Source organism: Schistocerca nitens, chromosome 7 (assembly GCF_023898315.1).
Source record: "Schistocerca nitens isolate TAMUIC-IGC-003100 chromosome 7, iqSchNite1.1, whole genome shotgun sequence".
NCBI classification, from domain to species: domain Eukaryota; kingdom Metazoa; phylum Arthropoda; class Insecta; order Orthoptera; family Acrididae; genus Schistocerca; species Schistocerca nitens.
The window spans coordinates 238,967,924-238,986,808 of NC_064620.1; the positions used below are offsets into that span (position 1 = coordinate 238,967,924).

At 41.4% G+C, this 18,885-nt stretch overlaps 1 protein-coding gene across 1 annotated transcript in view; it reads left to right on the forward strand.

Annotated features, from left to right (window-relative positions):
• LOC126195550 (nascent polypeptide-associated complex subunit alpha, muscle-specific form-like) overlaps positions 1–18,885 on the forward strand; it is a 109,352-nt gene that overhangs the window by 49,016 nt on the left and 41,451 nt on the right. The window contains exons 5-6 of the mRNA XM_049934173.1: positions 366–550; positions 13,742–13,908. Of these exons, the coding sequence (XP_049790130.1) occupies positions 366–550; positions 13,742–13,908 (352 nt within the window). The remainder of the gene's footprint in view (positions 1–365; positions 551–13,741; positions 13,909–18,885) is intronic.

An 18,885-nucleotide genomic window follows, 5' to 3' on the forward strand; every position in this document is an offset into this window, starting at 1 on the left:
TCCTTGGGTTAGTTAGGTTTAAGTAGTTCTAAGTTCTAGGGGACTGATGTCCATAGAAGTCCCATAGTGCTCAGAGCCATTTGAACCATTTGATGTATGAAGGTGGATATTATCAAGCAATTTTATGTTTTAGATTGAAGTTTCTGTTATGTTACGTGAAAATTTTGGTTATAACGGACTAAGAGCTTGCTTCCGAAGCTATAGTAGAAATGTCGATTGATTGTTTGTGGTCATTCTTTGATTGATGGAAAGAGCGGTAAATTTAACAGGACTGTCCGTGTTACTCAACCTGAGTGGTAACTTTGTGAGACGAAGAGCATAGGCGCTTGTCAGTGTTTCAGTGTTTTGGGTGGTGGACTTCCCAGGGCTCCGGGAGCCGCCGCGCGGAAGGGCAACTGCCTTGAGACACAAGCGAGGGCAACGCGCCGGGAAGGACTCTGTGGACGTGGCCGCCGCTCTCCCGGACACCTCTGGTAACTACACCTCGGCCGTGCACCAGTGGCTGCGCCAGAGTCACTACAAGGTCATCTCCCCGCAGCAGTACAGGCAGGTGCGTCTTCGAGGGCTTAACGTCAGCATCAAACTCTCTGGTGCAAACTGTGTGTTTAAAGTGCAGATGCTTGTTGACGTGACTGGGAGTTTTCTCAGCGCATAAGCAGAACTCTTCCGTATAAGCAAGGCCGTTTCTCTCATTATACCAGACCCGTTGGCCACCTAGGGCGGCAAAATTTTAGGGGCGGGAAAGGGCGGAAAAAATTAATTTAAAATCAAACATAAAAAAATAGAGCAAATGAAGAGAAAAAATGAAAGAGTGTAACTAACCTGTTTCTACGGGTTATTACGTTAAAGATTAGGGTGGCCGCCGACTCTAACCATACAACTAATCAAAGGTTTGGCCGAGTCGGAAAATAAATTAATTTGATCGCAGACCAAAAACTCATGAAAATGCATACGTCGTGATATCGCTCATAGGGGATGCGATGCAATTAATAGTATTGCCCGTGCACTGTTCACGAGAATCAAACATTTAAAATAAAATAGAAAATGCATGAACACTGTGCATAAGATCAGCTCCCAGCAACACACCTGAAAATAAGACTTAATCTAAAGCATTTGTTTTAAAATAAAAGGGGAAACTAATCACTGGACCTGTGCGTAAGAAAACGCGTTGGATGTGCTAACGGGAAAGCTATGAGGTGAGTGGTTTAGGTGGAAAAACGTAACGTCGGAATTCAAGAGAAAATTGTAAATAAAATCATTTATTCCTAAGGTATGGATGTGAAACATGTACACAATTCCTGATAACATTAATTCCTAAAACATTAAAGAAAAGCATCGATACATTCACCGTTATAATCTACACCTAAAATCATTGGTGTGAATCATTCATACAACAGCTGTTGCCTGATAACTGATCGCAATAACGGGTGAAACGGTACACGTTTCGCAGTACACCCGCGTGCCCACGTGATTTGTGGAGACGCAGTTTCTAGGTATCGTGGCCAAGTTGCAACAATATCACATCACACAATCATGAGCAGTTAACGGTCTTTAAAATAAACATGAGATCGGACAGTTAGTAATGACGGTAGCCCAACAACTCTAATGTTCAACAAGGTGGTTGGCTCCCCACGGACGAAAGATAAATAAAGCAAGGAAAATTTACGAGAAGGCAAAGCTATTAATATTTAGAAAAACAAAAGCTTATACAAGCACAGCTGAAGGCAAACAGACATTCATACAGAAGCGAGTGCTCACTTCTTATCGACACCTTTGTGTGGCGCTCTTCCGACGGATCCAAGTATGCTATAGAAATTTACTTAAAGAAACATCTGCCGAAGTTTTGCATTCCTTGCTGTGACAAGGCAAAGAATCTTCCAGAGTTGAAAAGCGAGACCAAAAGCTAACAGCTCTCCTCTCGCGAAGTAACGACGCGCCACGCGGTCAGTCTCACTCACCCTTCGACTGGAGCACAGCTGTGGACGCTTCCCGTACCGGCGGCAGACTGCCTCCCTTTTTCCTCTCAAGCCTCCTCCACGCTCCGCGTGGCCCGGAAAGCACAAAGATGCCATTTCCGCTTCCAACCTAATGCAGGTGGATTTCTCACAAGTAGCGCAAACTTCTTTGCCTACTTGACCACTACGACAGTTGGCTATTCTGTACAACTGCTGCTGAACCTGTACGACTATCGCGGACTTTCTGCAGCAGACTACGCCACCGTCTAGCAACGTGACACACAACCACATTCATTCAATCACACCACAATGAGAATTATGAGAAAAGAGAAACAAGAAAAAGAAAGAGAAATGGTAGTGAAAATGGGCTACCGGACTAATGAAAGGTGGCTACAGGACCCTTTCAAGAGGAAAAACTAAAACATCGAATTCTTTTCAAAAGCATATGGAAGAGTTACTTAATAAGTCTTGAGTTACTTCTAAGAAAGTAAACACGTTGTCTCTACCTACTTCAAAACTAAAGCAGCCGCTACTGAGTACTAAACGGAAACACACATGACCTTGATTCATCTTCATATAGTTAAGGCTAACCGGCCATTGACCTCCTTCTTCTTCTTCTTCTTCTTCTTCTGTGAGGATGCACACGTATTGCCCGAACTCTTACGGGACTCGGTAAGATAGTCTGCCGCGAGTAATGAGTGTAATGGGTAGGGGCACTACGAATGTAGAGTGTGGACATTAAGTTGGGAATGTGGGTTTCACGGGGAGCGTGCAAGGGCTAAGTCCCTGCAGTTGTACTATCATCTGTGCCCTCGGTGCCTCGGATAGATAGAACGTTTGCAATGTAAGTAGGAGATCCCGGGTTCGAGTCCCGGTCGGGGCACACATTTTCAACTATCCCCGTTGATGTATATCAACGCCTGTCGACAGCTTAGGGCCATGATTTAATTATTATTTGATTCATCTTGTCGAACGCTGGCTCCATGCCTCACTGGGATTCGAACCCAGACCCATCTCGGACGGATGATCAGAAGCCAATTACTTAGACCACTGCGCCACCGAGTCGGCAAAGGAAGGTTGTAGAACTCTCAATAGAAAGTGCAAACAAGGCTTCATTTATTTATTTAATCTCAAGGAAGTGGCTGCTGAGAAAGATGAGATTTATTCCTCATTCTAAAAATATTTCAATTAAAACAGATGACCTAGTTTGTTGCTTTAGTATGTCTGCGATTAGTATAGCACTATTTCTAAATTCAAGGAAAAATTCATACGCATCAGAAAATAGTTCCACGCCTTTATTGGTCCATTTTCTTGTAATTAAATAAAAATAAGTGATGGAAGATTCGCTTGCACTGGTATATTCATTTGACTTCTAGTTTAAAATGTTCTGGTCATGCTTTCCCTTTCAATTATTTTGGGAAATTTCAAAACAGAGGACAAAAACAAATAATTCAAAACTTTTGTTGTTCTCAATATGTTTTAAAGGAATTGCGGACACAGTATGAAAATTGAGGACTGTCGCCAGAAAATGAGGAGGTCTGGCCACCTTAGGTTAATGATTAAAACTATAGAAGGAGATCTGCATTGTTGTGGCGTTGGACGTCGCTGGTGGTGGAGGGGAGGGGGGATGTCAGGAAGACCGCTGGTAATAAAAGAAGAAGGGATGTCATTTTTTAGTTCTCGCCCAGGGCGGCAAAACACATGACAACAGCCCAATGTATATGCATCAGTTAAAGCAATAATGCTCTATTGAGGCAACTGCAGTAACTGAAAGGCTTTATGAGCTTAATTTCCAACTGAGCGTCTTTCTATAGTGGCCGCGGTTGCCACGAGGTTCCTGCTTGCAGCATGTGACGTCAGATGCCAAACTGGCCAGTGCCGGGTTCCACTCAGAGAGTCTTCTCTATCTTCTCTTCAGGCATTGTGTGAAATTGCCTATTACGGAACCATCATTGCCGGGGGAGTCTGTCACTCTCCATTCTTTCTAGGTGTTCATTCCGTTTTCTCCTATACTCTAGAATTTTGTCATGTAGGCTAAACATTTTTAGTTCTTTTGTAATATCTTGATTCCTTAGTCTGTCTTCATTTCTTCCGCCTGAATGCGGCTTTCTCGCTTTTTGCTAATCATCCAGGTCTCGTTTCCATAGAGCAGTGTGGAGACTGCAGCTGTTTTGTAGAAATCGAAGTGTTCCTAATTTTGTTTTTAAGGATTCCAATAATTGCTGCATGATACTTGCTTCCCGCAAAGCCTTGGCAGGCATCCTCAACTTGAAAATGGCAACTGAATCTTTTGTGAAAGACGCTTACGACCGTTTGCATCAGCAAATATCACTACAAAATTTCTGATCATTTGTTAACTTTAAGTTGAAAGTTTCAATAACTTAACGGGAATGGTAACGGAAATAAGACGTTGCTGTGAGACCAAGTTAAGAATTTTATGTAACAGCAACATTTTATTCAATAAAATCATGAAAACAACTCCTTGGTCACTCACTTTACTTAATAGTACGGTTATATGGAATGCTGGCCCCTCATCAGTGATACCAAAAAAAAAAAAAAGCAATTTTATGCAGACTGACTATATGTCCTAACTAAGATGGCTGTAGGAGCCATCACGCAGAGCGTCTATACTCACCAGAGTCTCAGCAGGGAATGCCTAACCGTCTCCCCTCGTCCGGAGTCCCCACACGGTGGCCGGAAGGGCTCAGAGAATCTGCCCAGCGGTTATTTGCCAACCTAACGGGGCCTGCTAACGCGCGGGAAACTTACGTCTCCCTGCTCCCTGGTCCAGTGCAGATACAATGGTTGGCTAAACTGCATCTCCACATTCAGAGAACCCACAGCAGACAGCCCACTCAAACGTCAGCAGACGACCCGCATTCACTTTGCAGACTATACCAAGAGTGATAAAATAACACAATTCCGGATAAAAATTCCCTGAGTGTCGGAAGGGCACCCAGGTGTGTTTTGAGCGTGTGACTCTTGTATCAAGCCATGTAGCGGCTCACATGGAGCCGTTACGCTGTTCCGCATACCTAGCCAAATTTGCTAAGTTTAATTTTCATATTTTTGATGTAGCCATACGTCACCTGACATCCTAAGTAACTGAAGTACTTTACTTCTTCTAAAATCTTTTGATCTCCCACTAATTTGGTTCTAATGTGTTCTTTCGCCATGAGGGCCATTGTCTTAGATTTTCTGTTGCGATCTCCGTGTTTAATTCCGCACTTACTTGTTTCAGTAAGTAAATTCTTTTCTCAAGGCCCTCTTCTTTATCTACTAGGATCACTGCATCGTCAACACGTAGTAAGTTATTTAAAAAAGTCCTCCTGTCTAGGTATATATTTACGTTACTGAAATTCTGTTTTCGATATGTATGTACATTAATCCGTGTATGTAAATGTTAAACTTGGGGAGATATAGCAGCGTTGTCGTACTTCTTTGTTATTTTGTATCTCATTAGTCATTTTTCCGTTGAGATCTCGAGTGAAAGCCATGTTCTGATACAAACATTTTATCACATTTACCAGCTGTTTCAGATATCCGCGATTCGTCATTATCTTCCAAAGTTTCTGTCTTTTGACAATGTCAAAAACCTTTTTAAAAATCGATAAAAGCAATTTGTGGTTATTTATTAATTCTCTGAGTTTTTGTATTACCTGTTGTAAAATAAAAACTGCATCTATCGTAGCGCCTTCTTTCCTTAAACTTATTTGTTCCTCATGCAGTACTACTTCCGTTATGCTTTTAGATCTTGTGCTTAAAATCTTATCAAATACCTTGTATGCTGAGTCTAACAAAATTATTCCTCTCTAGTTAATAAATAGGATTCTGCCTATTTTTTAAAAAAATTGGCATCTTCGTGTCTTTGGAGACGCACTTGCCCTTCCAACATTCGTTTAAGAGATGTAGCACTCGCAATGTAGCATCATTCCTTCACATTTTAGCAATTCAGCATTAATACCATCTCTTGCTGTCACTTTTCTGTTCTTAAAAGATGTTAAGGCACATTTTATTTCGTCAGACTGCCAATGGAAAATAGCACCAGAGCTACCACCTGAACACGTGCGAAGCTACCTGCAGGCAAACTGCCTACCATTCAATGGTGACTGCTTGAGAGCTACTGCATGAGTAATGGAATAAACTCACACCAAATCTTACTCCATGTGATACAGGCTTATCCTTTCATCATTGCCGCCTGTCACTCCAGCATGGCGTACGAGCCTGTCGTGACTCGGCGTGATGTTAGCGATTTTTATTCACAAATAAAGCTGTTTCCTTAGCATTGCTGAGTCATAGATTTCAAAATATGTTGATTTACCGGAAAGAGGAGCATTCATGGGATAAAGACTGTTTCAGACCTTTTATTCCTATTAGATCGTTGCTTTAATTAAATGTTAATGTGTGTGAAATCTTATGGGACTTAACTGCTAAGGTCATCAGCCCCTAAGCTGACACACTACTTAACCTAAATTATCCTAAGGACAAACACACACATCCATGCTCGAGGGAGGACTCGAACCTCCGCCGGGACCAGCCGCACAGTCCATGCCTGCAGCGCCTGATACCGCTCGGCTAATCCCGCTCGGCCTTTAATTAAATTGCTCAGCATCATTCTAAGGCCACAGTACCTTTTCCTTGATAGTGAGCTATGTGTATATGACTTTGGCTGAAATTTCTCCAGATCTTGCAGAATAATGTTTACCTATCATCCTTCCCCTTCCCTACTCTCGCCGGCCTCCGTAGGGGTATTTGCAGTATCCTAGACCAACAGCCATTTTTTACATACAGTAAGTCGTGTGTACCAAATTTGGTTGAAACAGTTCCAGGCGTTTCATAGTTATGCTTATCTGTTAGCACTTTCCCGTAACCCCAGAAAGGAGTTGTAGGTTTGTGATACTTCTCCTCCCCCCCCCCCCCCTTTTCCCTTCCGTATTTCCTTCCATATAACAAAAATGTTCAAATGTGTGTGAATTCTTAAGGGACCAATCTGAAGAGATCATCGCTCCCTAGACTCACACACTACTTAAACTAATCTATGCTAAGAACAGCCGGCCGAAGTGGCCGTGCGGTTAAAGGCGCTGCAGTCTGGAACCGCAAGACCGCTACGGTCGCAGGTTCGAATCCTGCCTCGGGCATGGATGTTTGTGATGTCCTTAGGTTAGTTAGGTTTAACTAGTTCTAAGTTCTAGGGGACTAATGACCTCAGCAGTTGAATCCCATAGTGCTCAGAGCCATTTGAACCATTTTTTTGCTAAGAACAACACACACACCCATGCCCGAGGGAGGACTCGAACCTCCGGCGGGAGTCAGTGACATGGTGCCTCTAACCGCACGGCCACTCCGCGTGGCTTTCCAGATAACAAATCACCTGTGAAGAAAGCTCGTTAGGAACCGCTTGAGGCATTTCGTAACTATGCACCACACATATTTTTGTTTGGTGTTTGCATGTAAGCGCATACGGGACGTCAAAATTATGCAAGCCCTAGATGGTGGTAAACTGAATGGTTTGAGATAAGCAATCAAATGATCGAAAATCATTACTTGAACTGCTAGGAGGTATTAAAATTAGCCTCTCCATCGACTTCGGTGACTACCTTAAAAATAGCAATTGTCTATTATCTATGATGGAGTTTACCATTTCTTGCAGTTCATGGCTGGTTGCCAAAAGAAGAGCATTACCCATTACAAATTTTGGAGAGTTGTCTTTAATGCCTAGTGAGGTGTAGTGTCCCAAAGGCAAAAATATGTACAGAGAAAAGTTCGCAGTAGTGGTCATCCTAATTGGTCCCAGTAGTGGTCATCTTAATTGGGAGAAATTACTCGCTGTACCTACAAACGCACAAGAAACTTTGTCGTTCAATCCACTGAAAGCTGGCCAAGGCTCGGATTGTTTGACCAGTACATTATGAGTTGCCCATGTTCGATCGTGTGGAAGGAGCGTCATTAATAAACACGGTCACACTGCCAGTGAAATGCATAATTCGAAGAAGATAGTGTGGAGAGTACTGGTAGGCCAGCTTTCATTAATAACATAAGCAAGATCTGGGACCACATAATTCACTGAGACAAGCAGTCGTCTCTTTGAACAGTCGCTATGAACACACACACACACACACACACACACACACACACACACACACACACACATATATATATATATATATATATATATATATATATATATATATATATATATATATATCAGTAGAAAACTAAATATTCAGATATTCATTTCTAACCGGTTCATTATACCGGCTTTGGCGAAGAGATCAGTTCGGACTTCACAGAAATAAGTACACGTTAAACAATACTCACGCTACAACTTACATTAGAAGATAGACTGAATAAACTCAAACTTACATTCATAGCACTTGCAGATTTAGAGGAATATTGTAACAATGTTCACTATGTCTTCGAAATTTTTGAAGGTTGCAGGATTTAAGTAAGGGGAACGAAAGGTTATCTACAACTATCACAAAAACGGAACGGCAATTATGACTCGAGGAGCATGAAAGGGAAGCAGTGGTTGAGAAGGGAATGAGACAATGTTGTAGCTATTCCGCGGTGTTATTCAGTGTGTACAGTAAGCAAGCAGTAACGGAAATCGAGGAGAAATTGCGAAAGAGAATTAAAGTTAAATCAGAAAAAATAAAGAATTGAGCTTTGGTGTGATTGTGTCAGAGACGGCAAACTACTTGGAAGAGCAGTTGAACGAAATGGATAGAGTTTTGAAAAGAAGTTACAAGATGAACATCAAGAAAAGTAAAACAATGGAATGTAGTCGAATTTGGAAATTAGATTAGGAGTTGAAGATACGTTAAGCTATTTGGGAAGCAAAATGACTGATGATGGTGAAAGTATAGAGGATATAAAAACAGTCTGACAGTGAAAAGAAAAGAGTATCTGAAAAAGAGGAACTTGTTTACATCTGATATCAATTTAAGTATTAGAAAATCTTTTATGAAAGTATTTGTACGGAGTGTAGCCATGCATGGAAATGAAAAGTGGTGACAAACTGTTTAGACAAGAGGAGAATAGAAGACTTTGAAATGTGGTGCTAGAAGAGAATACTGGAGATTAGATGAGTGGATCACGTAACTAATGAGGAGGTACTGAATAGAACTGGGGACACACGAAATTTGTGGCACAACTTGACTAAAAGAAGGGATCGGTTGATAGGACATACTCGTATTCTGAGGGAATTCGAGGGAAGTGTGGGGGGTTAAAATTATAGGCTGAGGCCAAGAGATGAATACAGTAAACAGATTCTGTAGGGTGTTAGTTGCAGTAGTTACTCGGAGAATGAAAGACTTGCACAGGCTAAAGTAGCGTGGAGTGCTGCATCAGCCAATTTGCTGACTGAAGACCACAACTATTCCTCATCTCAAAGTACTCACTTTAGCATTCTTTAGCTCTATACTATTTAACCAGAGAATTTTGGAACACTCTTAATTCCTTTGAAAGAATGTAAGACTATTTATTAGCTAGGTATATACCTTAGGTCTTATGATATTATATATTACAAAAAATAATAAAAAATACTGAACCAAGAGAACCTCCATTGCCAAGTAATAGACTAACTAAAGATATCATCTCTGTGCGCAAAAGAGAGAAATGTAGTGTTAGATATCGTTGCTGCTAAACGACAACTTAATATAAAAGTTGTGATTACATCCTGTGAGTAACTAGATATAGCGAACACTATACTCCATTTGGTACAGAGAGCTCTTCAGAACAGTTCAAATTAGCTCTGGAACACAGTGTGAAATGATTATTGATAGTCAAATTATGAACATAGTTTATTTTATTTTGGCTCCCCTCACTTGCTGTAATCCCACAATTTCTATATAATTTGTCCAAATTAAAAAAAATTAAATCATTAAGATTGGTGCACAGATTACAGCGTTATCTTTGTAACTATAATTTATTTTTGTCACAGCGAGCTTCTGAGTAAATAGTCAGAACGGCTCTTTGTCTTTCAGCACGTCTCGTTCAGGAAAATCAGTGAATATCGTCATTGTAACTGATTAGAAATATTTTTGCCATCTCAACATAATTTCTTTTCTCTCAGTATCGAAAATATTGTGTATGAAAAATGCAGGGGATGGAAAAATCGCAAATATAGTGTCTTAGTGGTATAAAATTACAGTTTAATATTAAATGAAATGGGTTAAGAACAAATATTAAATGTGTACCACGTACGAGTGCAGTATTAAGGCATAAATTGTGTTCTGGGATTGTAATCGGGTGAAGGGGATGGAGTTGTAGAAGTGCGAGGAAGGTAGGTAACCGGATTTAGTTCATGCTCTTCCATCCTTCTTAGGTCTACAAACTGAAGAGCGGGCAGGAGAGTCCCCACTACGTCACAAGAAGCAACTACAGGGTGTTTCACAAGGTTATACTGACATTACCGCAATTCGTCTCATGAATCCTTGGCAACTCAGTCTGCATGCATGCCCGCGGTTCGGGCTGGGGGTGTTTATTTTGCGCAGTGTGAGTTACTAATAATATTACCGCAAGAAGAACACATGGACAGCTTCTACATAAGTCTCTGCGAACTGTTTTACACTGCTAGAGGGGAAATTGATTCTTAGTCAACCTGTACGACAATGGTAGCATTCTTCCAGGAAAGACAGCTTCATGCGCTACGGGCGCTGCTCGCTTCTCAATTTATAAACAGGCTATAACTCCCCAGGATTTCCTATCTAGTTCTCTTAGGCAAGTAGACAAAATAACAACTTTACTAAGCTCGTGTTTATATAGTGGAGCTACTTTGTTTGTTGAGTAACTACTAATTTGTATTAACTGGTATTCAACCACGTAGTTTGTTTGAAGTATACTGAGGTCTATTGTCCTGGCGTGAGTCACTCATTTCTATTACTATGCCGCAATCACGCAGTGTTCACTGTTCGAAAGCATTATCGTTACTTTGACTGGTGGCACAGTTCTCAAATTTAACATCAGTCCATCTTAGTGTTGCTACCAGTTGTTTTCGCCTGAGTATGTGTGACTGTTCATGACGTGGCTGACTGTTGATCACACAGTACGATATCTGAAAGAAAAGTATCTCTTTTCATGAAATTTAGTCAAACTTATTATATGTATCTCCCTCTATTTGAACGTTCACTTAGTCTCGATCCATTCTACGCTGCTTGTCCCATAACCATCGTAACGCGGCTGACAACTGACTTGTGACACAACACACGAGTTCAGAATTTTCATTTTACTATATCTGACACTGAGTCTTCGACATTGACGTAAAATACAAAACTTCAGTGGTGAATAGGTTTATCAAAGTACAGCAATTTGCGTCTTGTAGCTACGGCGTCGGCACTGCGGGTTACACGTAACATGGAACCTTAATTACTACCCTCGACTGTCGCCTTCTGCGACTATCGGTACCGCCGCGGGATAGGTAGCGATATTACATCTACATCTACATCTATACATCTACATTTATACTCCGCAAGCCACCCAACGGTGTGTGGCTGAGGGCACTTTACGTGCCACTGTCATTACCTCTCTTTTCTGTTCCAGTCGCGTATGGTTCGCGGGAAGAACGACTGTCTGAAAGCCTCCGTGCGCGCTCGAATCTCTCTAATTTTACATTCGTGATCTCCTCGGGAGGTATAAGTAGGGGGAAGCAATATATTCGATATCTCAACCGCCGGCCGAAGTGGCCGTGCGGTTAAAGGCGCTGCAGCCTGGAACCGCAAGACCGCTACGGTCGCAGGTTCGAATCCTGCCTCGGGCATGGATGTTTGTGATGTCCTTAGGTTAGTTAGGTTTAAGTAGTTCTAAGTTCTAGGGGACTAATGACCTCAGCAGTTGAGTCCCATAGTGCTCAGAGCCATTTGAACCATTTTTGATATCTCAACCAGAAACGCACCCTCTCGAAATCTGGCGAGCAAGCTACACCGCGATGCAGAGCGCCTCTCTTGCAGAGTCTGCCACTTGAGTTTGCTAAACATCTCCGTAACGCTATCACGGTTACCAAATAACCCTGTGACGAAACGCGCCGCTCTTCTTTGGATCTTCTCTATCTCCTCCGTCAACCCGATCTGGTACGGATTCCACACTGATGAGCAATACTTAAGTATAGGTCGAACGAGTGTTTTGTAAGCCACCTCCTTTGTTGATGGACTACATTTTCTAAGGACACTCCCAATGAACCTCAACCTGGTACCCGCCTTACCAACAATTAATTTTATATGATCATTCCACTTCAAATCGTTCCGCGCGCATACTCCCAGATATTTTACAGAAGTAACTGCTACCAGTGTTTGTTCCGCTATCATATAATCATACAATAAAGGATCCTTCTTTCTATGTATTCGCAATACATTACATTTGTCTATGTTAAGGGTCAGTTGCCACTCCCTGCACCAAGTGCCTATCCGCTGCAGATCTTCCTGCATTTCGCTACAATTTTCTAATGCTGCAACCTCTCTGTATACTACAGCATCATCCGCGAAAAGCCGCATGGAACTTCCGACACTATCTACTAGGTCATTTATATATATTGTGAAAAGCAATGGTCCCATAACACTCCCCTGTGGCACGCCAGAGGTTACTTTAACGTCTGTAGACGTCTCTCCATTGATAACAACATGCTGTGTTCTGTTTGGTAAAAAGTCTTCAATCCAGCCTCACAGCTGGTCTGATATTCCGTAGGCTCTTAGTTTATCAGGCGACAGTGCGGAACTGTATCGAACGCCTTCCGGAAGTCAAGGAAAATAGCATCTACCTGGGAGCCTGTATCTAATATTTTCTGGGTCTCATGAACAAATAAAGCGAGTTGGGTCTCACACGATCGCTGTTTCCGGAATCCGTGTTGATTCCTATACAGTAGATTCTGGGTTTCCAAAAACGACATGATACTCGAGCAAAAAACATGTTCTAAAATTCTACAGGCTTCTTACAAATTGTGTACACAAAATTTTTCCTATTATGAAACTAACCAAGGCCCACCAAGATTCACATTCAAAATATTTTAAACTGTATTGATCCAGACTTATTGGACCATTGTTCTTGATACATCAAGTAGTGTAAATTCCAAGCCTATACAAACTTATTAACATCATATTTCAGTGTCATATACCTGTATGTAACTTGTTTCGTATGATGCTTAAGATGTTTCGTTCTGCTTATACCTTCAATGTATAATGTACTTATTTAGTTAAAAGATAAATTCAATTCTGTCGCAAAAGAATAAAACGTTGACTTAGTACTGGAGTTATAGCTCCAATACACATTGTACTAAAAGATAAAAAATAAAGCACTCTGGTAAAAATATCCCTAACCTAGATGGGACAGTCATTGACACTCCATGAAAAAGCTTTTGTTAATTATGTAGAAGAATAAAATCTTGAAAATAAACTCATTGATAAAAATCCTGTATTTAAAAATGAAATGGAATGCTCGCCTTCTATGAACAGTCTCATTGCATTGCAAATACCTCTTCGCTATTCTCCCCTTGCTGCAGCATTAGGAATTTATCTGCCTCACTCGCTCCTCCTCCAAATAGCACGTTGATGTAGGAATCCAGCAGCACTTCAGGTGCTCCCCACGAGCGCAAATCGTAGCCAATACCGCGTTAACTGGGCAAATACGCTAACAACACAACAGTAAAGGTGCGCTGTCACTGTCCTTGACGAGACAAAATCTTTCAAATTAAGCAGCTGACCTACTCCTCGAGGGCCTCCCAGTCCATAAGACTATAATAGTATCGGGTGAGATCTGGATATGGTTAATGACATATGGTATGGTCCTCGATTTTGCAGCACGAGACGATCGAAGAGGAGACTATGAAGCACCCAGGGATGACCGAGAAGATGATGGCCTTCCGGGACGAGCGGCCAATGAAGGCGGCAGTTCCACAGCCGGAGAAGGCGCCACTCCCACCTCCACCGGAGAAGGGCGGGCGCAAAGGGCGCGTCGCGGCAACCAGGTACACTCACTGACAAATCTGTTCCAGGCGGTTAGCGGTACTCCTGGATACATATTTATTTGTTCGTCATGGCTATCTACGAACCAAATGCCAATTTCAGATTCTACTCATTTGCTTTTTCTTTTCTACAAGGATGTCTAAATCGTAGACATTGATTATGTCTTCATAATATATGTTTACATCATTGACATCCTTGTCATGACAAAACTGTTCCTCCTGGTGCGCAAGATACTGAGTGTTAGGTGTGTTCGTGCAGATATTGTACTTTAATAAGTACCCACGTCACTTCCTTTTTCTGTGTCAGGTTTCCCACAAACATGTCACATAATTTAATACTCGATGTTTTCTGCACGGTCGTAACTACACCACTAAGTGGAGTATGCCTGTCAGTATAGACTAACCGTTTTGCGTCCACAGGTCTACACTTCAACGCCTGGCCTGAGAAGCATTAACGGCTTGCTCTTTCCACATGTGCTTGGAGGTACTAACCAACCTAAAAACATACTACTCCCAATAACTGTAATTATTATCCTGCAAATGAAGTAAATACTGATGTAATGTTGTTCAGTACATTGTACTCAGTCACGAATAAAAATATCTGCACTTAACCCCTAACACCCTGTATATGAGATAGGCGAAATATCCTCAGACTTCAAGGAGAATTAAATAATTCCAGTTCAAAAGAATGCAGAACCGACAAACGTGATTATTATCGAACTATCAGTGTAGTAAGTCAAGGCTGCAAATACCGACACGAAGTATTTACAGAAGAATAGAGAAACCGGTAGACCCCAACGTCGGGGAACATTCCTTTGTGTTCCAGGGAAAAATAGGAACATCTGAGGCAATATTGATTCTAAGATTTATTTTAGAATATCGCTTGAAGAAGTCAAACCTACGTCTATATCATTTGTAGATTTGGAGAAAGATTTCGACAGTGTTGACTGGACTACCCTCGTTGAAATTCTGAAAATAGCAAGGATAAAACACAGGGAGCGAAAAGTTATGTAGAACTTTTACAGAAACCAGATTGCCATTAGAAGCCTCAAAGGACATGAAAGCGAAGCAGTTGTTGAGAATGGAGTGAGACAGGGCTGTAGGCTCGCCCCAACGTTATTCATTGTGTACGATGGCCAAGCAGTAAAGGAAACCAAGGAGAAATTTGGAAAGGGTATTAAGTTTGCCGGTGAGAGACCAAAACTTCCGAGGTTTGCCAACGCCATTGTAGTTCTGTCATATAGAGCTTAATTACTTGGAAGAACAGTTCAACTAAGTGGATAGTGCCTTGAAAAGAGGCGATAAGATGAACATTAGTGAAAGTAACAGAAGGGTAATGGAATGTAGTCGAATTAAATCAGACTGTGTTACGGGAATTAGATCATGAAATAAGACTAAAATTAGGAGACGAGTTTTGCCATTTGAGCAGCAAAATAACTGATGATAGCTAAAGTAGAGAGCAGTAAAGAACGAACTGACTTAAATAAAGAAAGCGTTTCTGAAAAAGAGAAATTTCGCGAAATCGGATATAAATTTAGATGTTAGGGAGTTTTTTTGAAGAAATTTGTCTGCGCTGTAGCCTTGTACGGAAATGAAACGTGGTCAGTTAGCAGTTCAAACAACAATTCCGATATACCATAGACTGACATGATTTTAAAACTCTTACAACCTTATCCAACAATATCTGAAATGTCGTAGGTGCGTTTTCCAACCCAGAAGACGTCGTCCTAAATTGATTGTCTCCCTGTAAAGAATGCTCTCTTCAGATAGTCTCCTGGAACCAATTCCAACTGATGGGAATCACTTTTCAAGCCTGTCCTCGAAAATTACTTGCACTGGCCCATATCGTCTATAATTTCCGTAGTGTTTGGCAAGGGTAGGCATCTGTTACAGTCTTGGCATTCAATTGTCGATAATTGGAACAAAACTTGTATTTTCCTGATCCATCCACTGATTTTTTAGGCACAATGGCAATTCCTGTGGCCCGTTGGCTATTAATTTCCTGAATAATCCCATCCTCCATTTGCTGATTAATGAACTTCTCCAGAATCGGCTGTAAGTACCTCAGTACTCAATATGGGTTGCAAGTACACCGGTAATTGACGCCCTATCGGTATCTGGTGCTGTGTAATATGCGTGGATGCCAATGGCCCCATTGGAAAAAATCTTTAAAGTCCAACAGTAACTCCTCCATCTGCTTGTTATCATTCCTCTTCAGATGCTTCACTTTTCCTCATAATGCAGTTTCAATGGCGTCTGGCCGAAACTCCTCCTGCCCCACTCTTCCTCATCCAGGATACTCATGTTAGCGATTCACAACCCCTTTGTTAACCTCAAATCCTCGGCGCCAAAATTATCCACGATTACAGGTATGCCTTTTTCCGCATTCACATCACGCACACGTACAATACTCCTTTTCACAAAACAACCTGCCGGATCTAGTAATTCATTTCCTTCTCACGGTTCCACCACGCATAACATCCCCATAGGTAAGTTAGAGCCAAAATTAATCCAACGCGATTTCCTGGTATCCTTCGGTATGTAGTTGTGTGAATCGAGACTTAATACAATTGCTCACGGTTTAATTGTTTCATCACATGCGATAGACTCCCCTTTCGACAGCCCTACACTGGCAAGAGCTTCACCTAACTTAAACTTCATTCAGTCAGGTTCCATTGTATGTTGATGTAGGTCGATTTTGGCACGATGCAGATGTAAGAAAGCCAGTTCCAGAATCATGTAGTAGCACTCAGTTACATGTGGCACAGTTTCTGCACAATGACTGAACTTAAACGTATCCACAGAAAAATCTATATCCATTGATTCCATTCATTTCTCTTCAGATGCTTCACTTTTCCTCGTAATGCAGTTTCAATGGTATCTGGCCCCTGTGTCCAATAACATACTATAATTCTTCTCTCCTACTTCTCCTTCCATCGTACAGTCCGCCCCTGCATACACTTCCGTGGCATCTAATTTTATTGGGAAAGCCCGTCGTTGAACATCGGGTTCCCTCCGGCGTTTAACGTTTGTTTTTCCCCAGTACACTACCTCTGAAACTACGGCTGTGATTATATTGACCTCTGCTCTTACAGTCATTCTTTCGTGTTGGCGACATTGCCTCTACGTGTCCCATCTGCTCACATCTATAACACCTTATATTAGCTGAAAATACTCCCTGCCTGCCTTGTAATTGGCTCAACACATAAATTTCCTCGCATTCTACTGTCAGCCTAACAGCTGCGTAAAAATCAACTGGAACTTCTGTTTGCACTCTTCTTGACATATCTGTAGGCAGCCCCCTTAAACATGCGTCAAATGCTTGTCCTAACTCATGCATGCAACCATTGATCTTTCTTACCCTATCCGCAAATTCTTCCACAGACTCTCTTCTTCACTGCCGTATCTAACTGCTCTCGGAATTGTCTGGCACTGTTCTGCCTTCGTACCAACGCCTTCTCAAACTCCTCAAATGCTTTTACTCTCTTAAGAACTTCCGTAAATCCCACATGAGCCTTTGCTACTCCCACTAACCTTAACTTTGCCATTCATATAAGCTCCACATCAGTCCAAACTTCAATCTCCGCGAAATCGTTAAGGTCCCCAACAAATGCTTGCACATCCTCAGTCGATTTACCAGAAAAAGGAGTAACTAGATCCACAGCTAACACGTCTACACTTCACTGTACCGGCTGTGCTACTAATTGACCGTGCAATTCCTTATTATCTATTGTTAATTGTGCTGTCTTTCCCAGTATTATACATAATGTCTCTGATTCTGACACTCCTTGCAGCCCTGACTCTGCCGTAACATAGCCTTTATCGTTACTCAATGTTACAGCTTCAGTGAGTGGAAGGGTTAGTATGAAGTGGGTGTTACATTTCTTCAAGACAACATCCATTTCTTACGATATTAAAAGCCAACAAACATTCCGTTCAGATGATTTTAACAATCCCCACTAACAATTTAAAATTTCAACAATCCATAAAAGTTAATGGAAATGATGCCTCACGCAGTAATAATAATAATAATAAAGTTGAAGAGGTCCCTCTCCGACCCCGTGGAGGCCCGAGAAAAGAATAAGCCTCCGGTATATTCTGCCAGTCGTAAAACGCGGCGAAAAGAACAAACCACTAATAGGGCTAACCCCCCTTTTAGTGTGATTAGTTGGTTCAGGACAGAACTAATGAAGCCTCGGACAAGCGCTGTCATGGTCGGGCACGACGCTTGAACCCTATGCCCGTCCACAATGGTAACGACACTGCTAGCCACACGGAAAATGATTTAAATCGAAATAGAAGTGTTTTGCAGGATATGCTTCCTCCAACCACTCTAGAAGGAAAACAAAGACAGAGGATGAGATGGTCAGATGAAGATAACAGACACCTCATGTTCTGTTATTACCATGCAACAAACTTAGGAACCAACACAACTGGATACAGATCACAAGTATACACAACATTTATTACCAGATACCCAGAATTAAAATTTTTTACAGAACAACGACTAGCTGATCAGATCCGTGCAATAATAAAAAATAACAGGATACCCCAGTCAGAATTAGCAAACATCAAACAACAAGTACAACAAATACTGGAACAAAATAATGTGCAATCAGAAGAAGAAGAAAATACAGTAATGGACTCAAACACCCCAGAGCAAACAAACAAAGAACAACACACATCAATTAAACAATCAGAGGAAAACGAAATCTTAAGACAGCCACCAGAACAAGCACAAATAGAACACGAAGTGACACACATGTTAGATATAGAAGAAAAATTTCAGTTGGCATATATAGAATACAAAGACACAAATACAGACATTGGACCATCCTTGCATATACCACCAAATAACCCACAAGTCGAAACAACAATAACAACTATCAACACAATCATACACAACAAAATAAATGAAAATACAACTATGGAAGAGTTACAACTACTGGTTTATATAGGAGCACTCACTACACTAAATAT